This window comes from Tamandua tetradactyla, chromosome 7, assembly GCF_023851605.1.
Source record: "Tamandua tetradactyla isolate mTamTet1 chromosome 7, mTamTet1.pri, whole genome shotgun sequence".
NCBI classification, from domain to species: domain Eukaryota; kingdom Metazoa; phylum Chordata; class Mammalia; order Pilosa; family Myrmecophagidae; genus Tamandua; species Tamandua tetradactyla.
The window spans coordinates 602,814-625,671 of NC_135333.1; the positions used below are offsets into that span (position 1 = coordinate 602,814).

General features: G+C 36.7%; 1 protein-coding gene across 1 annotated transcript; it reads left to right on the plus strand.

Annotated features, from left to right (window-relative positions):
- ARV1 (ARV1 fatty acid homeostasis modulator) lies at positions 1–22,858 on the plus strand. Its single transcript, XM_077168314.1, has 6 exons — positions 1–215; positions 7,995–8,114; positions 9,198–9,351; positions 14,440–14,664; positions 19,262–19,408; positions 22,331–22,858. Exons 1-5 carry the CDS (start codon positions 45–47, stop codon positions 19,402–19,404), a joined length of 813 nt encoding a protein of 270 aa, XP_077024429.1. The 5' UTR covers positions 1–44; the 3' UTR covers positions 19,405–19,408; positions 22,331–22,858.

Genomic DNA, 22,858 nt, shown 5'->3' on the forward strand with positions numbered 1-22,858 from the left:
CCCTCGCCCCTGAATCGGGAGTTCTCGGCGTAGTTGAAGTGGAAATGGGTACTGGCGGGCGGAGCGGCCTGAGGCCGGGGAAAGGGAACCCGGAGGGGGTGGCAGCGACTCCTACTGCTGCCTCTTCCTGTCAGTATAGGTGCATCGAATGTAACCAAGAGGCTAAGGAGTTGTACCGAGACTATAACCACGGTGTACTGAAGATAACTATCTGCGTGAGTTGTCAGAAGTGGGGTGTCCTTGGGAAGAAAATGGCGCGGCGGGACTTGGGGACCGTGAGAGGCGACGGGAACTGTTTCAGTTCTTTAGTACGATAACAGTCAAAAAGTTTCAGGGTCCTCAGATACAGCCTTCAGTTCAATGCTTGACATTCCTGCCCGGGGTCAGTCGAGCCTTTGTGTGAATTCCTTTACTCGTAGAAAACTCACTATCCTAGACCTGACTGGAAGAATGGACCTTAGGGCGAAGATGGTTGAAGCAATGGTGCGGAGAAATTTAAAGCTCGGGTTGGGTTTACTTTTGGGTTCCTACCAAAGCTATTTCATTTTTAGCTGTTCTTCCTTTGATACGCAGAATGTTACCGTTTTTACTCTCCACCATCCACCTGCCTTGAGTTCTCCTAGAGTACTTTTTTCAGGTTTCATCCGCTGTGGTTATTATGTATCTACTTGTTCAAAACGCTGCTGGGCGGGCCACGGTGGCTCAGCAGGCAGTTTTCGCCTGCCCAGTGCCTGCTCATGCAAAACAAAAGAACAAATACGCTATGTTAGGCACTGGTGATGTAAAAACGAGATATGAAAAAGTAAAATTTCCGCGTTCAAGGTGTTCACAGTCGATTTATAAAGGACGATATTATGTTTTAAAAGCTACAAAATTGGAGGTTCTTTTGGGCGTGTTAAGAAATAACTTGTCACGCAGTTAATAATTTTGGTCACATTTCTAATCTGATGATTTTCTAATAATAATCACGCCTTAAGAAAAATCCTCCATAGTAAAATCCAAGCGCGTAGACTAAGCATGAAAACTGATCCATATAATCTGTTGTTAGCCATTATAATCACTGATTCATACACACTCAATTTCCTGTTCCTCTCTCAAATGGTTTGTCTCACTTGGGGAAATTTCCACCCTGGTTAAGTCCAGCCTGGTCTGTCCCTACACCTGTGCAACTGAATATTGCTGCGGGTTAAGCCACCTTAAATTCCTGACCACTAACTTCAAGTAGGTCCTTATGTTGTCTGGCCAGTACCATTATATTTCTCTAGTCTGTTCGCATTCTTATTCTTCTGGGCAATCATTACATACCTTTTTCCTCAAGTTTCACTTATAGTCTCTCCTACTTCACTAAGAAAACAGAAGAGAACTTCCACAAGCCTTGCAATCACATATATCCAGTACTGGCATCTGTATTCATATACTCTGTCTTCTCTTCTGTTACCATTGAGTAAACTATTCGTATGCCTAGCTAAGACCAGTGCCTCTACTTGTGCATCTTTCATTTCCTATAGCAATACTATTCTGCTTACTCCTGGATGGTTCCCACCAACCTCTGTACTATTATTTCTCCCATCCAACAAACAAAAAACACTCTCGACCTCCCCCTTTAGTTCCTGCTGATTTTCTCCTTGCTTTGATGACAAAACTCAAGAGATACCTATACTTGCTATCTTTATTTCTTTATTTACTTCTCTAAAACCTATTTCAATCAGGGTTTTTTTACCACATACAACTTCACTAGAAATTGTTGGTAAGGTCACCAGTGACTTCCACTTTGATAAATCCAGTGGTCATTTCTCAGTTCTCATGTTACTTGAATTATCAGTAGCATTTGATCTTATTACTCTCTCTTCCTTGAAACACTGTACTCACTTGCCAGGACACCATGGACTTACCTCACTGGCTATTTCCTCTCACTCCTTTTTTTCTGGTTTTGTCTCACCTCTTAATGGTGTCTCAGTCCTTGGAACTATTTCTCATTACACACTCCCCATTAAAGAGCTTACCGTGTCTTTAAATATCATTTAAATTTTGATAATCCTAATTTTGTATCTCCAGTCTGAACCTCCTCTGAGCTCCAGATTCAAATATCCAGCTACCTACTTCTCCACTTGAATTTCAGTACATATCTGCTGTCATACACATCACAAGTAACGGCAGCTCCACCCTTTTAGTTCCTAAGGCCAAAAACTCAAAAGTTTTCCTTGATTCCTCTCTTTCTTTCCTATCCCATATTCAATTTATCAGCAAATCCTGTTGGCTCCATCTTTAAATTATGTGCAGAAACCATCATATCTCACCTGAATTGTAATAACTCCTAACTGATCTCTCTGCTTCCTCCTTGCACCTCTTCTGTCTCTTCTCCACTCAGCAGCCAGACTGGTCTTTTTAAAATGTAGGCTAGATCATGCTATTCTTTTGGTCAAAATCTTCCAGTAATTTTTCCGTCTCATTCATTTAAAGTCAAAATTCTGGTAGTGGCTTATAAGGTCCTATATAGTCTCTTGCTGCTCTCTCACTCCCCTCTACCACAGTCCCACTGGCCTCAGTGTTTCCTAAGCAAACCAAACAAGTTCTTCCCTCAGAGCCTATGCACTCATTCTTCCCTTTGCCTGCAATACTTCTCTCACCTCCTTCAAGTTTTTTTTCAAACATCATCTTCCCAGAGAGAGCTATCCTGACCACTCTTAAAAACTGTGATTTCCCCTTCCCAAGTTTGGTAAAACTTTCACCTTCCCCTGCTTTATTTTTCTCCATAGCACTGATCACCTTGTAAGATCCTATATAATTGGCTTATTTATTGCTATTGCCTGTCTCCTTGCATTGGAATATAAGCTATATGAAGATTGAGATTTTGTCTACTCTATTCATTAATGTAGCTGGATTACCTAGAACAGTTCCTGACACATAATAGGTACTCAGTAAATATTTGTTGAATAAATGAACCATTTCCAGATTTTTTAATTAGCATATTCTTGGAACAGTAATTTACGTGTGATGAAAACATTATGACTTTTGAAATGGTCCATCTGGAAGATAAACACATAATGTAATGAATATAGTCTGTTGTCCAAAGAAAAACTAGTATTCATCTATGCATTTTAGTTATTAATCTTTAATGATATAACAATCCTTATCTTTTTATTATTAAAATTAAGCTTCAACAGTAAAACCCTTTCCTAATCATCAAATGCTTGCTTCTTTATACCTTTATTTATGCAAAATAAAATAATTATTGGATAAATGTTTAGGTCGCTAGTCACCACTACCCTACCCTCTTTTTTCCTCTAGCATTGTACTATCTCCTAGGAAGCAGACTACAGAGATATCTATTGAATAATGAATTGTGGCACAGTACATTATAGATTAATTATTGTGCACAGTCATTCTCTAATGAGATAGAGCATTGAATATCCTCACTTTTGTCATGCTAATGCATTTATTGTGGTAAACTCTGTGACATAATAGCATTACACAGAAAGAATCATTTTGTTGATACCAGATTCTGAAAATTAAACCAGACAGCAATTAATTTTTAAAGGCTCTCCAAGTCCTGAGATTAAAAAGTAAAAACTATTTAGACATCAAATTCTTTGTTGTGGAATAATATTCCAAGTTTCTAAGTGGTTACGGTGGTAACGCATACATACTTTATTCTCTCCTCTACTAAATTTGGAGTCAACAATGTGCTCAGCCTGATATCCTACCTATACTTTTCATCCTAATCTCCTTTCCCTTTGTTCTTTTTATTTTTCTGCTGCCATTGCTCCCAGCCTGCTCTTATGTGTTTCCCTAATTTCCCCACATCTGATGTAGCATGTTCTTTTAATTTTTCTCTGCTTTAGTTTTTCACCATTTATTATAATTATACTTAAAGATATAGCAATTTTAATATCCTGTAGGGCCTTTCCTATTTTAAGTGTGCAGATATTTGCTAAATTCACTATGGTTATAAAACAAGGCTTCTATAAAATTCTTATAAATTTCAATTTGGCTCCCACCCTTGGGATACTGGATGCAGAGATGAATAAGACACAATCCTGCCCCTGAGGAGCTTAAGGTCTGGTGGGTTCTGCTTTTAAGATATGTGTTTGCTTATTGTGGAGCTAAAATTAAACAGATTTGAGAATAAGTAGGAAAGAAGATAGCCCTCAAGATGATTGGGAGGAAGAAACAGCAAAAATATTCCTGAAATATTAAATTGGCTAATTTATATTCTGAAACAGATGCGATTTGTTACAGAATTGGAGAACATATCAGGAGAAAGTAAGGCGTATTCATAGTAAGATTGAGGTGGTGGAAGCAGCCAGGTATTTGAGTTCCCAGAGTATATGCATAGTCCTTGTGCTTTAGGGATTTTTTAGAGGAAAAACTCTCTTTAGGATTCTTGTCTCTTAAGTGGTAAATACTATGGAATAGAACAGTCTTGTCAATATATTTAAATAGCCACATTTGCTAAATTTGGACATCTTCCGGTAATGTTGTATGTTTCTTTGGTTTTTCTTGTGGTTTTCTTCCTTACAATCAAGGTAACACAGGAGGAAAGGAAGTTGAGAGAAGCACTAAGGGAAGAACAAATAAAAGCAAAAGAAGGAAAAATTAGGTCTAAATTGGAGGGAACCAACAGACTTTAATGACATTCCAGTGTTCATTCAGAATCTAAAAAGGGAAAATGGGGAAGACACATACACATATCACATAATACCAGAAGCAGCTTCTATTTGGTCTCATGTCACCCTGTGCTCAATCCATGGTGGCATGGTGGTGTATTTATTTATCTGTCTTCCCTTTCTAAACTATAAGGTTCTTGAGGATAAAGGTGAATAGCTAGCACCTTGAAAGAGCCTGGTCCATAGAAATAGCTGAGAGCTATTGTTAGAAATGTGATAATCACTCCAAAAACATTTGTCAAATGAGTGAATGAATGAAAAGGAATGAATGAAATGAAAGGAATGAGAAGGGAAAAAAATGAGCTATTTTGTCCCCAGGTGTTTTCTGCTTATCTCTTTTTAAACCTTGTCTAAATCCCCAGCCTTAGACTTGTGATGTTGTCTGAAGATGGAATTTAGAGAACTTTTAAAGGACAGAGATAGGACTTAACTTCTTAGCCTGTGATTTTATTTTAAAATGAAATAGTATGTCAGGTATTTCAATTTCATGTAGAGGAAGTTTGCCACATAAGTAACAGAGAAAGGGGCTCTATAAAACAGCTCTTTTTCATAAATATAGAATTTCTGATTCTGTGGATTCTATTTAGACATGGACTTAACTCTTTGCTCAGGTAAAGAGCTTCAAAATTATTAACTCTTTATGCCTCAGTTTCCCTAAATGGATCTAAATTTGAGGTGATAACGCACTTCCCTTCACATGATGACTGAAAAATATACCTATTTTTTGTTTGTTTGTTTTTTTGTTTGTTTCTTTATAACATGGGCAGGCACCAGAAACAAGCCTAGGTCTCTGGCATGACAGGTGAGAACGCTGCCTGCTGAGCCATCATGGTGCGCCCCCTATTTGTTTTAATGGCGTATACCAAGGGAGGAAATGCTTTAAATTGGGAGTGAATCCATTTTTTCATTCATTCATTTCAATCACATCTGAAGTGTAGAATTAATGTCTTTCGATGCACTCCATTTTTCTTCAAGTACTTTGATGCAATTAAAAGAATATTCTACTATGTTTCCACATCAATCACTTCTCCTGTTTCTATTTTATGCTCTCAGAGTTTCAAAATGCAGGCAGGCCATGGTGGCTCAGTGGCAGAGTTCTTGTCTGCCATGCCCGAGACCCGGGTTTGATTCCCAGTGCCTGCCAATGTAAAAAAAAAACTTTCAAAATGCTTTTTCTTGTTTTAATGATAGCCATTAGTTTTTATGGTGAAGTAGCATTGATGCAACTTTGTAACTAATACTGTTTCAAATGTCACAATTCTAATGTTTATTCTTTTATACCTGCATTTATGTTATATGGTAATCACATAGGTCTAGAGAATCTGAACTCTAAATTGAACTTTCAGGAAAAGAAAAAAAAAAGCCATTTAATAGGAATTGCTGAGTCAAGGGAGTCCTTATTTTGATAACCTAGAACACAACCCAGTTTCTCCCACAAAGCCCAGCGTTCTCCAATGTCTCTAGTGTAGCAGAGAAAGCCCCTTCTCTTTCCACATTCTCAATGTTATTGGAGAGAAAAGCAGGCTTCCTCCAGCATCTGCCTCCCCAGGAGTGTTGGCATTGTGCCATATTCCTTACATGCTTGTTGCACTCAGAAGTCTGGGCACAGGACTACTTTTCTAGATACCTTTCTCCAAATCATGTTTAAGCGCCACAAAGTTAGGTGCCATCTAGCCAACAGGCAACAATTTATTGATGAAAGTACATTATAAATTTATTTGACTTATAATATCCCTACAAGTTGAAAGTAGTCTTGAAAGTAGAATCCTTACAAATTCAAAGTAGAATCTTCTGTACTGCCTAAAATCAATCTTAAATAAAATTTCTCATTAGCTGCTTGAATATGAGATGAAAATATTAATATTTCTAGAATAGTTTAGATTTGGTCATTTCCCCAAACCACTTCTTTTTTTTTTTAATTTTTATTAATAAAACCAATCAGCATACAATATGAACATTCTTTTCTTCATCACATAGTTGTATATTCATCATCATGATCATTTCTTAGAACATTTGCATCAATTCAGAAAAAGAAATAAAAAACAGAAAAAAATTCATACATACCATACCCCTTACCCCTCCTTTTTCATTGATCACTAGCATTTCAGTCTACTAAATTTATTTTAACATTTGTTCCCCCTATTATTTATTTATTTTTAATCCATATGTTTTACTCATCTGTCCATAAGGTAGATAAAAAGAAGCATCAGACACAAGGTTTAAACAATCACACAGTCACATTGTGAAAGTTATATCATTATACAATCATTTTCAAGAAACATGGCTACTGGAACACAGCTTTACACATTCAGGCAATTCCTCCAGCCTCTCTTATGCCTTAACTAAAAAGATGCTATCTGTTTAATGCATAAGAATAACTTCCAGGATAACCTCTTGACTCTGTTTGGAATCCCTCAGCCATTGACACTTTATTTTGTCTCATTTCTCTCTTCCCCCTTTCAGTTGAGAAGGTTTTCTAAATCCCTTGGTGCTGAGTCCCAGCTCATTCTAGGACCCCTTTCGATCGAGAAGGTTTTCTCAATCCCCTGGTGCTGAGTCTCAGCTCATTCTAGGATTTCTATCTCACGCTGCCAGGAGGGTCCACACTCCTGGAAGTCATATCTCACGTAGAGAGGGGGAGGGCAGTGAGTTTGTTTGTCATGTTGGCTGAGAGAGAGAGGCCACATCTGAGCAACAGAAGAAGAGGTTCTCTTGGGGGTGACTCTTAGGCCTAATTTTAAGTAGGCTTAGCCTATCCTTTACGGGGTTAAGTTTCATATGAACAGACCCCAAGATTGGGGCCTCTGCCTATTGCTTTGGTTGTCCCCACTGCTTGTGAGAATGTCAAGAATTCTCCACTTGGGGAAGTTGAATTTTCCCCCTTTCTCACCATTCCCTCAAGTGGACTTTGCAAATACTTTTTTATTCACTGTTCAAATCCTTCTGGGATTTATCAAGGCATCACTCTGGACAAACCTCCCAAATCTCATGCCCTACTCAAGGTTCCATGTACTTGTGGTGTTCAATTAAGCTGTCTACATAAGTTGTAATCGTAAATGCACTAGTCAAAATATAAATTTTGTACCAAATAAACATTTTTTGCTTGTCTTACACATAAGTTAAAGTTTTAAAATATTAATTACCATCTCAAACCACTTCTTATATAGATGAAATATACCGTGTCTAAATGGAAGTTTATTTAAGTAAATGCTGATAATGGCCTTATTGCTGTTTAAGTCCAAAATTTTGACCCTACTGGTTCAAAATCCTTTAAGATTTCAGAATGTATAGATTTGCTTGCTCTAATATTATCTTGCATTATTTCAGAAATCATGCCAGAAACCTGTAGACAAGTACATCGAATATGATCCTGTCATCATCTTGATTAATGCTATTTTATGCAAAGCCCAAGCCTACAGGCATATTCTTTTCAATACTAAAATAAATGTAAGTTCTGATACTTTTTCTTTTTTTAATTTTACTTGTGATACATTTCATTTAAAAGAAAAACAGTAACTTTGAACACAATTTTTAAATACTATAAGAGAAATTCTAACTTGAGCATAAATCTTTATCTTCACCTGTTGAGAATTTCCCAGACTTTGCTACATATTAGAATCACCTGGAGGCTTTTTTAAACCCTCCCAAGCGAAGGCATCAGCCTGAACCAACTAACTCAGAATCTTCGGGGATGGGACCTAGGTATAAATATTTTTAAAAACTCTTCAGGTGATTCCAGTATGCATTCAGACAGCCAATTGGAGTTGCTTCAGAAGCCTGAGACTGACACTTCCCCCTGGGCCATGTTGGACTTGCACACATGCTCTCTTTCCCCCACTTTATACTGACAGAGAAAGTTCAATCCAAAGGAGAAATTAATAGGAGAAAAACCAGTTATTGCTGTCCATTATTTTTTATTTTGGCTAAAATTTCAGACTCTTTGGAACTTCCAGGTTATTTGCCACTGTTTGATTGCTTTCTTTCGCTATATTGATTTGTAGTCATTCAGTCCAAAAGCATTTTTTAAAAATTCATTTTCACGCCATAGTTTCTTATAAGGTATGATGGAATCTTTCACTTAAATCTGCTGTCTTATTGCTGCCTCTACCTATACAGCACATAAATTCTGTGCATGATTCTGAGTATAGGACAAATGTTGAAAAAATATACAACAGGTGAACTGTTTAAAACAGGTTCTTAAGTAGGGGCACAGGTCAGAATCTCTTAGGGAACTATTTTTAAATGTACATGTCTAGGTCTTAGAAAAATTCTGATTTCAGGTGTTTGGACTGAGGTCTAGACAATTGTACGTTGAAACATCTACCCATGTAATTCTGATGGACATTGATGATTAAGAACCAATAATTTACAGAACGTGTACAATGAGACATTTATCGTGGCAGTTCTGATTTTGAAAAGCTATTAGCTTTCTTCAAAACCGTTCTTCACAACCACAAATACTTAATTATGTTTGTACCTGTTGATATAAATACATGACCTAATTGAAGGCAACGTCTTTTTGATTATCAGATCCATGGAAAACTCTGCATATTTTGTTTGCTTTGTGAAGCATACCTGAGATGGTGGCAGCTTCAAGATTCAAACCAGAACACTGACCCTGATGACTTGATTAGATATGCTAAGGAGTGGGATTTCTATAGAATGTTTGCAATTGCTTCTTTAGGTAAGAAGCTATGCTTTCTATTCTTACTTAACTAGTACTTACTATTCTGACTAAAACCATGACAAGTGGTCCTAATAATTAGTATGAGGAGCTAGTTAATGTAGGATTTGAGGCTAACTTCTCAACTGTACCACAAACCTGCTGAGAGTCTAAATCACCTACATTCTTTTCTAGTTATTACTGCATACATGGTATGAAAATGATTATGCTTATCAGATTAGAAAGTTTCATGAAATATTTTGAGACATATATTGTTGATAAAATTCTTAATAATTAAGTTCTGGCTATCCACTTTAAAGATTACCTTGGTTCCACTTTATTAAAACAGATTGATAGTTGCCAGACATTGGCTACTTTCTAGACTGGTATGATTTATTTCTTAGGGAAAACTTGTTACTTGTCTGACTGTGACCAGGAAATGGGCTGTTTCCCAAAATTGCTTGAGTTCAGAAATTACTTTTCTTATGAATTTGAGTTTGTGACTTATGCCTTCATTTTTCTAGTGACAGAATTGTGCTGAATTAATTTCTGTGACTATTTTAATACTTATTGGTTTCCATGCTTCTCTGCCTTTAAATTCTTTGATTATAATGAAACAGTTTAATAATACGAAGTCTCCAATCCACTGCAATGTCATTATATTTCTGGACTGTGTGTCCTCTTTATACTCATAACCTTGGTTGTCTTGTCCAGTCTCATGGTTTTAAGAAATCCCAAATATACATCTCTAATACAGAACTTTCTCCTGAATTCCAAACACTCTATCCATTTGCTTTGTCAACATCTCTGCTAGGATATCTAATAAAATAACGATATCCAAAAACAAGCTCCTGATCTCCCTGCCTCCACCCACTCTCCACTCCAAACCTACTCCACCACAGCCTTCCCCATCTCAGTTGTAAGGAATTCCATTCTTTTCCTTGCTTCAGACCATGAAACTTTAGAGTCATCCTCGATCCCTCTTCTGATAGTCAGACCATCAGGAAATCTGTTGATACTGCCTTGGAAGTATTTGTTACTACTTTTCATCCTCTCCATGACTACCACCTGATGCACGCAATCCCTATTGCTTACCTAGATTACTATGATAGTAGCCACCTGTTTCTAGCCCAGTTCCCCAGCAGTCTATTCTCAATTTTAAAAGCAAGTCAGATCATGTACTTCTCTGCTATAAAAAGTTGCTCCCATTTTGCTAAGACTAAAAGCTAAAGTCTTTACAGCTGCTTACAAGGCACTCCATGATCTACCCTTCTCCAGTATATGTCTATTTTTATCCACTGCCACCAGTTCCCATATCTACTCTCACCCAGCCTCTCTAGTTTATTTGTTCATTTTCAAGCATGCCAGACAGTCTTCTATCTGAGCGCCTTCGCACTGGTCATACCCTCTGCCTGGAACTCTTTTTCCCCAACATTTACACATCTAACTCCTCAAATCTGTCAAGTCTACCTAAATGTCATTTTTCAATGAAACTTAACCTTATAAACCATATTTAAAATTGTAACCTATCATCTCCCCTCTGATAGTCATGATCTATACTCCTGCTCTATTTTTCTTTCTTATGGTACTTCTCATCTAACATCAAAGAAGTGATTTATTATTCATTGTTTATGGTCTGCCTTCCTCTACTAACATATAAGCTAAATGAGGGCGGGGTTCTTTGTTTTGATGACTAGGAAAGTGTCTGGTATATAGTAAGCTCTCAATAAAAATTTTTAAAAATGAATTGAGTGAATAAATGAACACATGCATTCCAGTCTGAGGCAAGCAACTGCGCATTAGACTTAATGAAGTAGTATTCATTTACTTAAAAAGTATTTATTAAGTACCTTTTTTGTGCCTGGCCCTACTGTAGGCACTAGAGATGTAGCCATGAAAAATACAATATCTCTGTTTTCTTGTAGCTTACAGTCAGGAATCAATTATGATTTAATTACTAAGGGTTATGCCAGCTCAATACCATGATGTCCATTCTATCAGTAACTTTAGACATAGTTTGGACTTAGCTGTCATGATTTAAAAACATTTAATGTAATGTTCTCTGTATTATTTTAATAATATTTGAAATATACAAAAGATATATTAACATCTATATCTTATAAAGTACGATATTAAAAACATTCATGAACAGATCACCTAACTTAAGAACTAGAACCTATTATGCATCAAGTAGATATCATCTTGTTATTCAAGATGTAATGGAGAGGCTGGAGGGAACTGCCTGAAAATGTAGAGCTGTGTTCCAGTAGCCATGTTTCTTGAGGATGATTGAATAATGATACAGCTGTCACAATGTGACTGTGTGATTGTGAAAACCTTGTGTCTGATGCTCCTTTTATCTACCTTGTCAACAAAGGAGTAGAACATATGGAATAAAAATAAATAATAGGGGGAACAAATGTTAAAATAAATTTAGTTTGAAATGCTAGTGATCAATGAAGGCAAGGGGTAAGGGGTATGATAGGTATAATCTTTTTTTTTTCTGTGTTCGTTTTATTTCTTTTTCTATTGTCTTTTTGTTTCTTTTTCTGAATTAATGCAAATGTTCTAAGAAATGATGAATATGCATCTAGGTGATGATATTGTGAATTACTGATTATGTAGTTTTATTTTGTTTCTTATTTTTTTAATTAATAAATAAATTAAAAAAAAAAACTAGAACCTAATATAATTTTAGGCTTTAAAACACAACCGCGGGCGGGCCGCGGTGGCTCAGCGGGCAAGAGTGCTTGCCTGCCATGCCGGAGGACCCCGGTTCGATTCCCGGCCCCAGCCCATGTAAAAAACAAACAAACAAACAAAATATATAATAAAACAAGAAAATGTTTAAAGATGTTTCCCTTTCTTCCTCCCTTCCTTCCTTCCATCCTTCCTTCCTTCTCTGTCTTTCCTTCCCTTCCTCCCTCTCTCTTTAAAAAAAAAAAAAAAAAAAAAAAAACAACACAACCGCTTAAAATTTCCAAAACTAAATGCTTTATGTCCAGGATTTTTATATAATATAGAAAACAAACCCAGGCTTATTTTCAACTAGTTTGGAATTTCTGTAGTAGATATTTTGATTTTGATACTTTGATACCCAGAAATTACAGTCTACTTTTTACTTAATTTTTTTGTATCTTAACTCCCTAATTCTATTTTAATTCCCTAGAAGAGTTTAATACATAAAGATAGCATTTTATAATTTTAAAACTGCTTTTACATGTATTATCTAATTAGATTTTCCCAACCATCCTCTGAGGTGGGTAAGTTAGGTATTCTTGCCTACCGAAATCTGTGAAAACATGGAATTAGAAGGGTATATTTTCCCAAAGTCCCACAGCTGGTTAGTGCCATTACTGAGATCTGATATTACATATATCTCAGTAATATTTGTCTTGGGAACAGAATTTTTCAGACCCTCAGGTCTAGTGCAGTTTTACAAATTTCATAAATTCTAAGTTAGAAAAAATGTGAAAGGTTATCTAATCTATAATGGTCTGGTAACCCATGACAAGCTCTGGGATCTGTCCTGTAACTGCTTGTGGAAGAGTGCTTTGAAAACTGTTGCTTTTTTCTTTCTTTGCCTTGAATATTTATGCTATATTATACAATTAAAAAAAAAGTTAAAAAAATTTTTTAAATAATAAAAATGTTTTTTAAAAGGTTATCTAGTCCAACCTTCTATCCAAGGCAAGAAACCCCTCTAAAAACTCTTCATCAGGGCGGGCCGCGGTGGCTCAGCGGGCAAGAGTGCTTGCCTGCCATGCCGGAGGACCCCGGTTCGATTCCTGGCCCCAGCCCATGTAAAAAACAAACAAACAAACAAAATATAATAAAAACAAGAAAATGTTTAAAGATGTTTCCCTTTCTTCCTTCCTTCCATCCTTCCTTCCTTCTCTGTCTTTCCTTCCCTTCCTCCCTCTCTCTTTAAAAAAAAAAAAAAAAAAAAAAAAAAAAAAAAAAAAAAAACTCTTCATCTTTTAGATTCCTAAAAGATGGTCTAGCTTTGTTTGAAAAGCTCCAGTGACAGGAGCCAATCCATTATTATTAATAGTTCTTGTTGTTAGGGAGTTCATTATTAATATATATTTTTTAATCCAAAATCCAGTCTTTAAGATCTGCCTGTCTGAGCAGTCTTTGCAGTTGACAGCCCTTCAGTTAATTCAGTTATTTTGAATGGAGTTAGCTTGTCTCCCCTGAGGAAGAGATCAAATTTCATGGAGGTCAACCATCCTCCATCACTGTAATTGATCCTAATCATGCATACTTGGAACCTCTGTATTTTGACTGTATTCTATATAAAATATTTTAAGAATACATATGTTGCCGCTAACTATAATATGTTCCTGAAAAACCTCATTCTGCAGAAACCTAATTCACAATATATACAACTGGGTTGTAAGAGACTAACCAGTAAAATAATAGTGCAGTTAAAAAAAAAGCATTAAATTCCTAGTAAGTGGGAACAGAACAGCTATTGTTATATTCTGGCTAACAGAAACCAGTGGGGCAACTGCTTCTTCTCATCTGGAGTCTGTCCTTCTATTAATACTTTCTAGAACTATAAGGAATTGCATAAAAAATAATTTCATTAAAATGAATAAGGGAAGTCTTTTAATTTAATTTAGGTAAAAGTGCTCAAAATCTTGTACATAATAGGCACTCAGTGATGGAAGGACACATGAAAAAAACTGTCTTCACATGTTGTTCTTAGAATGTGTCTTAGCCTTCAGACTTAAAATCCTCCATTCTTTTGTTTTATTCTTTCTATGGAGATCTCTTACACTGTTTAAACAGAATTTTACTTCCTAGAAGGAACTTCAAAAGTTGATTATAACTCTAATGGAGTTATATTTTTCTTCAGTGAATGATGAAATATTTCATGAAAGAATTGTCTGAGTAAGTGCTAAAAATGGTATTGGCAGGATTTGACACAAAGGCAGGGTTTTTTTTTTTTCAGTGAAGTAAAAGAAAGAAAAATTGATCTTGAAGTGCATTTCTTATGAAGTCAGCTGATGAGCTATATTCTTGGAATTGTGGCTTATTTGGTTTTGGGTGATATGATTTGGATAGGGACGTTAATATTTTTGTTTTCCATTGTCTCCTTAGAACAAACTGCCTATTTTATTGGCATTTTTACTTTCCTGTGGGTAGAACGACCCATGACAACAAAAAAAAAACCGAACTTCATTTTGCTGCTGAAAGCATTATTATTATCCAGCTATGGAAAACTCTTGCTGATTCCAGCTGTCATTTGGGAACACGACTACACACCTCTGTGCCTCAAACTCATTAAAGTATTTGTCCTTACGTCAAATTTCCAGGCAATTAGAGGTATGTTTGTTTTTATTCTGCCTTCTCAGCATTCAGCCCATATAAAAGCTTAAAGTCTTTTTTTTCTAGAGTATGGTGGGGTTTTTTTGTTTTTCTTTTTTTAATGAACATTGGTATGTTTATGATCTGAACATTATTTTTATAACCTGCTTTCAAAATACACTGCAAATATTTTTAAGTTCATTCATTACTAATACATGATTTTATTGGCTGTCCTAAAATCCACTATATGACTATACTGTAATTTATTTAATCAATACTCCATTGCTGGACATTATTGTTTTAGTAACAAATAATCCTGTTGTAGTAACAAATAACCTTCTAGTAAACATTCTTATGCCTATATTTTTGGGTACATCTCTGATTTTTTCATTTTTATTCTGTTAATATATATATATAACGTAAACATTTCTCAATTTATCTACTTTATACAATTCAGTGATGTTAAATACATTCACGATATTGTGCTTCCATCTATTACCATGACTTTTCCATCACCCCAAACAGAAACTGTGCACCTATTATGCATTAACTCCCCTTTCCCCACCCCCAGCCACACTCCTGGTAACCTGTATTCTACTTTCTGCCTTTAAGAATTTGTATAATCTAGCTGTGAAATCATACAATATTTGTCTTTTTTGTGTCTGGCTGATTTTGGTCACTAGGATTCTTCAAGATTCATCCCTCTGATGACATGTATCAGAACTTCATTCCTTTTTACAACTGAATAATATTCTATTACATGTATATACCACAATAGTTTATTTACCCATTCATCTATTGATGGATACTTTGTGAATAATTAGAACACAGTTTTCATATAACTTTTGAACACTGAAATTCTTCATAGAATAATAAAAATACCTAACATTTATAAAGTGCCTTATACATAGCAGGTACTTGGTATTTGTCTATTTTCACCAGGTAACATTTTACAGCTTTCAAAATGCTTTTACATGCATTTTCTCTATCCTGGGAGGTTTGTCAAGCAGCCATTATTATATCCATTTTATGAATGAATTTTCAGGGCTGTGAGGGTTAAGGGATTTGTCCAGTGTTACCTATCTGGGCAATTGTCAAACTGGGAAAGAATGCCAGGTATCCACCTCCCAACCCAGCACAATTCCTACTATGCCAGGGGTAAATAGCCTATATCTTTTAATTTTCCCAGATATTGTGAGAGTGCTTTTTTTTTTTTTTTTTTTTTTGCGTGGGTAGGTACTGAGAATCAAACCTGGCTCTCAGGAATGGCAGGCTAGAACTCTGCCTGCTGAGCCACTGTGGCCCGCCCGAGAAGTGCTTTTTTAATGAACCTATTACCTGATACTTTTTATGATTATCCTTATTGTCTTACAAACTGTGACACGAGTGGTTTTCAACTATTCTGTAAAGCCTTAGGCTCTATTTTTTATTTTCCCCTTAAATACTCCTAGGAGTTCACCATTTGATTTAAAGCAAAGCTCAGAATTTTTGTCATAAGCAGATGTTTTACTTCTCTCAAAATGTTTACAGATAGAAAAGGAGACGTTAACAACATAGATTATTAAGAACAGTACGGATTTTCTAAATTGCATTACCTTTACAAAACAATTCATATTACCACAAGATTAACCACACACCCGTATCATTTCATTAAACTTAAAAACTTACTAGTTGGGAGATGAGCAACTCCAAGATAATGGAATGAGATGCTTCGGTCTCTGTACACTCACAGAAACTTTGAATAACCAGCAATAACTGGCAGAAACATCTTTCTCAAGGCTCCAGATAATCATTAAAGAACTCTAATAACAGTGCAGGTACTGAATCAACAAAAAGGCTACTTAAAAGCAGTAGGCTGGGCGGGCAGTGGTGGCTCAGTGGCAGAGTTCTCACCTGCCATGCCAGAAACCTGGTTTGATTCCCAGAGCCTGCCCATGCCGAATGGAGGAAAAAAAAAAGTCAACTAGAAAAGCAGTAGGCCCTAACTGGCCACTCCCCCACCCCTCACCAGTTCAGAACAGAGCTGACCCAAATTCCCAGTGTAGAACCCTGGTGTCAGTTACAGAGGGAACAGGGTAACCCATGTGCAAACACTGGGAGCAAGTATGTCTGGCCCAATCTGGTGGTGGCCTGGGACTTGCCATCCCAAAATTTGCCTTGTGTGTAGAAGGCAGTTCACAGGGCTCTTCCACAGAATACCTTGGGAGACTCGAGGGCAAAAGATTGCTGGTTATAGGACATAACACTGTAGAGTCCAGGACCGTGGGGAAAATATTTCCTAGGGCCACATATGCACGCAAATCCAGAAAGGGTTTGTGTACACAGAAAGGACCAGGGAGGCCCCTAGGCTTTGGCCTGAAGCTATTTTCTAAAACTAATGCTATGATAAGCCCTGTGGGAAAATACTTGGAAAGGTTTATTCTGCAAAGACTGGGAAAGGTGTTTTCTTTTGTTAGCTCCTGGCGTTCAAGGAAAGTGCTGTCATAACACTAGGTAGATATAAGTTTAAGGGACAGATGCCTCAGGGTCTAAACTCCAGCTGTAACACCTTAAAATATCAAAATGTCCAGGTTTCAGCAAAAAGGTTACAAAATATACAAAGAAACAGGAAGTGATGGCCTGGGCAAAGGAGATGACTAAAGCATCAGAAACCACCAGCAGGGAATACCAGAACTGGGACATACCAAACAAAGACTTAAAGAAAAGTGGTCTGAAATATGCTCAAAAACCTAAAGGAAAACATGGGTGAAGAACTAAAGGAAATCAAGAAAATGATAGATGAACACAAAAAAATTCATAGCGAGATGGAAATTATGGAAAGGAACCAAACAACAGAAACAGAAAGGAAGAATTCCCTAGAAGGGTTTGTTTCAGTTTGCTAAAGCTGCCGGAGTGCAATATACCAAAAATGGGTTAGCTTTTTTCAATGGGGTTTTATTAGATTACAATTTACAATTCTAAAACCATGAAAATGTCCAGATTAAGGCATCAAGAGGAAGATACCTTCTCTGAGGAAAAGCTACTGGCATCTGGGATTCCTTTATCATGTGGGAAGGCACATGACGACATCTGCTGGTCCTTCTCTCCTGATTCTGGTTTCAGTAACTGTCTCCATATGTGTCTGTATGTTTCTCTCTATGCTCTATTGCTTTTATCTGCCTTTTTATCTTCTCATAAAGGACTATATTGAAGGATTAAAACCCACCTTGAATGGGCTGTGTCACATCTCAGTTGAAACAGCCTAACCAAAAGGTCCCACCCACAATAGGTCTGCCCCCACAAGAATGGATTAAAAGAACATGGCATTTTGTGGGGGTATATAACAGCTTCAAACCAGCATAGGGTTCAGTAGCAGATTAGAGCTGGCAGAAGAAAGAATCAGATAACTCAAGACAATTGAAATCAGTCGGTCTGAGGAGCAGAAAGAAGAAAGAATGAAGAAGTAAACAGAGCCCAAGGAACCTGTGGACACTATCAAGCACACCAGTATATGCATTGTAGGGGACCAGAAGGAGAACGGAGTTGGGCAGAGAGACTGTTCAAAGAAATAATGGCTGAAAATTTATCACCAGTGAGGGGAACAACAGGTAAATATGAATGCCAGTATTATTATATTTTTATGTGGTTTGTAAGGCCACTTTTTACTTCCTACAGGATCTAAAAGGCAAAGACATAATATGTAACGAGGAATCAGTGATTTTGGACTCATAATGTATAAACATGTAATTAGTAAAATGTACTACATAAAGGTGGGAGGATGGAAGGGTATAGGAACATAGTTTGTATATACTATTGAAGTTAAGTTGGTATTAAAACAAACAAGATTGTTACAGATTTAGGATGTTAAATTTAAGCCCCATGGTAAGTATAAAGAAAATACTGGAGAATACATAAGCTCATGGAGACAGAAATTAGAGTAGATTGCCAGGACAGGGAGCTGGAGGAATGGGAAGTTAATGCATGATGAGTATAGGATTTCTGTTTGAGGAGATGGAAGAAAGTTTTAGTAATGGAAGATGGTAAGGTTACCACAGTGTTATTAATATGATTAATCTCATTGAATGGTAAGCTTGGGAATGGTTGCGATGGGAAAGTTTATGTTGTACATATGCCCCACAATTTAAGCAAAGAAAAAGTAACTAAAGAGAAAATTACAATTAAATGCAATGTATGATTATAGATGGGATCTATAATAAAGGATAAAAGTCTCTAAGGGACATCATTGGGACATATGAAAAAAATGTAGACTGTAAGCTTTATATTAATGTTAAATTTCTTAAACTTGATAATTGCATTTAAAGTGGTTACATACGTGAATATTTTTGTTCTTAGGAAATAGGGCAGTATTAAGTGTTCAGGAAGCATAATGCATACAGCCTACATGCAAGTGTTCAGAAAATAGACTGATAGACAAAACAGATAGTTGGATAGATAGAATGTTAAGGTGAATGTGGCAGAAAGTTAAAATTAGTGAATCTGGGTATCTGGGGAGGGGAGGGGTATATTGGAATTTTCTGTATTGGGTTTGTATTCTTTTTGTAACTATTCTGTAAGTTTAACAGTATTTGAAAACGAAATGTTTTTAAAAACTTATCATTTGCCTTTTCTTTTCCAGTGACCCTGAACATCAACCGAAAGCTCTCTTTTTTGGCAGTCATGAGTGGCTTACTATTGGAAAGCACCATGGTCTACTTCTTCCAGAGGATGGAATGGGATGTTGGAAGTAACTGTGCCATCTATAAATCTCAGGACTTTTGAAGAGGTACTGAAAACATGCATAGTGTTTATGCATACTGACAAGTGGCCCTTCTCCAATTAGAAAAATGTAAAATAAATAGATCCACCTACATAACCCATCTCCTAGCATCTAATCACCTTTAGACCACCTCCATTTTTTCAAGGACTTTAGTATGTAGCTCCTTGACTTTAGTTCTTTTCATCATTCTCAGTTTTATCAACATCAATATTTCAGTCACTTCTAGTGCTCTTCCCTCACTGTTTCTCTACCATCTCAACTCCAAGTAACTCCTATTAAGATCTCAAACTTGAGACCCTTCAGTACCTGGGTCCCACCCTTCCCAACCATTTTACTCCCTCACTTCCATCATCCGTGCTTTGTCTGTCTTTTTTACCTCCAGTTCCTTGACTTCTGGCTGTCTTCTACTTCTGACCTCCTTTCCTCTTTTTTTATCCAAACCTTGAACCTGTCAGCAGCTGTTGCATTTAGTCTCCATTAGTCCCTTGAAATCCATCAATTTCTTGTCCTTCTGTCATACATGCTGTTTTGGTGAGGCTCACCATTATTGTCTCCATACAGCATTGCAAATGTTTCTTGAACAAGTCATCTCTATCAATACATTAAACCTCAACTGGACATCAGTGTGCTCTTCTATCTTTGTGTTTATATCCAGTTAATTGCCCATGCAATTTCTTCATTAAAGTACTAGTTCTAAAAGTTTTCCCCCTGCTACTCAGTCACATGTCTGCTCCCACTTCAGAGTATTCTTCCTTCCAGAAACAATCAAACTTCTAGATTATATTCTATCCCTGCAGCCTCTACTTATGAAATAGGATCTTAGCATAGACTCTTGAAAGCTGGGAAGTAAGGGGTTGCAGGTGGTGAGGACAGGGTGAGCAAAGGAACAGAAGCAGAAGAAACAGGCCCTGTCCATGACCCAGGTGAGGGGAAAGTTGTAGGCGGTGCTTGTAGTTACTTGTTCCTTGTTCTGCTACCTACTCCTTACAACTAGCTTTTCTAAACCTTCTTTACTTCTCAGAGCCCCATCCTCCAGTTGTTGCTTCATTCTTCATGGTCAGTTAATTATCTGCCTTTCCAGGTCTTCAGAGACTTTGCCTCTTATTTATTCCATCTTTTCTATAGTGACTCCTTTCCTTCTGCCTACATCCATGCATAGCTCTTTATTCTAAAACAATTGGTCTAAGTCCACTTCTACTATTTCTTCATTATCTCTTTCTTTGTAAAACATACTTTCTGCCATATTCTCTTGAACCTGAGCTCCCAAAACTTGCCAGGAAGGCCAGCTGCATTTTCCTTTTTCAGAGCCCTCTTTTCCCCTGAACTCTGCTCTAGAAGCTGCTAACAGCCCTGAGCTCTCCTTCCATGGCTACCCCAATTCCCTTTTTGTTATATATTTCTTTTTCACTAACTTCCTCTACCTGCAGGATTCTGTCCTCAACCCTCTTCTTTCTCCTTACCATAAACACATCTGCTTTTGTAATACCATAGCTTAAACAGCTGTCTCTGTGCATTCTTTCCAGATCTCATATCTCCAGCTGTCCCTTTCTGCCCATTTGGTTGTGCCCTTTCCACTGCCTCCTAGATAACCCCATGAGTGTCTTGCCATTATTGTAAATGTCATTCTTACCACAAATGTCATTCTCATCACCAATCTTTTCCTGATAGCTTTTCTCTTGAAGTATACCTCATTCTTTTTTCACTCACAGTCGAGCTCAATCTGCATTGGTTTTTGCCTAAAAGATTATAAAAACCTCCTTACTGCCTGTTTTGGTTTACTAAAGTTGCCAGAACATAATATACCAGAAATGGAACCACTTTTAAAAAGGCAATTTGTTCAGTTGCAAGTTTACAGTTCTAAAGCTATAAAAATGTCTAAACTAAGGCATCCAAAAAAAAAAATACCTTGGCTCAGGAAAGGCTGATGAGTCTGGAACACCTCTGTCAGCTGGGAAGGTACATGGTGACATCTGTTAGCTTTCTTTCCAGGCCTCTCACTTCAAAAGGCTTCCCCGGGGACATTTTGTTTCTTCATCACCAAAGGTCTCTGGCTGTGTGGGCTCTAAAGCTTTTTCCAAAATGGTTCCCTCTTAAAGGACTCCAGGAAGCAGCTTCCATGGAAACAACTTAATCAGAAAAATTCCAGCCAGCAATATTGAATAAAGATTAAAGAACATGGCTTTTCTGGGGTACACAGAGTTTCAAACTAGCACACTGGCCTTCAGTCTATACTGGTGTGACATTAATCTTCACAGTGCACTACTTCTGGTGTCACTCTGAAATTTTCAGTCGTTTCTTATTGTTAACATAGACATTTCTGGTATCTGAAGAATACCTTTTGATTTTCTCTAAGCTTTAGTATGCCCTCTATAATTTGGTCCTAACTTTTCTTCCTGGGCATATTCCTACCCACATTCTCTGCTACAGGTAGGTATTCTGATCATCTCCAAATATGTCTTACACTTTCTTGAGGTCTTAGAGAGCCTTCTTTGCCTAGCCAGATACAGTCATCTTTTGCTTCACCATGAAAACTTGACTTTCTAAAAACTTGAGTTTGTAGCAATCACTTCATCTGTTGACTTGTAATGTTCAGATCGTCTAAGAAAATCCCAGTTTGATATTTTGTCCCAAACTTTCATAAATTCTTCTACTTGTCAAACTACCTATTATAATTTTGTTACAAATATAAGGTCATAGATCCTTAATAGCTATTTGAAAATAATGATCCTGCTTCATGTTATCTCACACTTTAGATTTATCTGTCTCTTATGTTAAAATTTTATGTTTTATGACTTACTCCTCCAACCTCTTAAATGTTTGGTGTAAAGGAGACTATCATTAGTGTCCTAAATACTCCCTAAATGAGTATTTGCTGATTTGGTTATCAGCAGATTGTGCCATTCTAAATATTTTCTTTATTATCCACAGTTTTATTCTTTTTTATGGGATGACCAGCTGCATCTGAAAAGAAAAGACATGAAGTATAAACCAAGCTACTCATTTCTAATGACTAAAATGAAGCAAAGATTTGGAAACATTTCCCGAAAAAGAAAGTAATGATTGTGGCTTTTGGACTTCCCCCCACCCCCCCACAGATACACACTAGAGATAGCCAAAGTATATACATGCAGATGCATACCAACACTTATAGAAACACTCACACAACACAAGGAATGTTGTTACAGGAACTGATATATACAAGTGAAGATTTATACATTATAGACAATCCCAGGTAAGCATTCGATTTGAAAGAAGGACATGCAATTCATAATTCACACATAATAAAAAAGTCTGCATTTCATTCTTTTGACATGCTTATATAATTTAATATAAATGTTAAATTTACTGGCTTTAAATAATACATTTTAAATAGTAATATATATCAAGTTCTTAAAATAGAAAAACACTTTTCTCATAATAAAGGCTTTCAGAATAAAAGTTTTTTAAAATTTTCAA

Bases quoted from the DNA above. Each gene is read 5' to 3' on its own strand.
- ARV1 (XM_077168314.1), top strand. From the start codon at position 45: ATGGGTACTGGCGGGCGGAGCGGCCTGAGGCCGGGGAAAGGGAACCCG. The intron at 216-7,994 runs GTGAGTTGTCAG...GCATTATTTCAG, and splicing joins TACTGAAGATAACTATCTGC to AAATCATGCCAGAAACCTGT. The intron at 14,665-19,261 runs GTATGTTTGTTT...TTTCTTTTCCAG, and splicing joins AAATTTCCAGGCAATTAGAG to TGACCCTGAACATCAACCGA.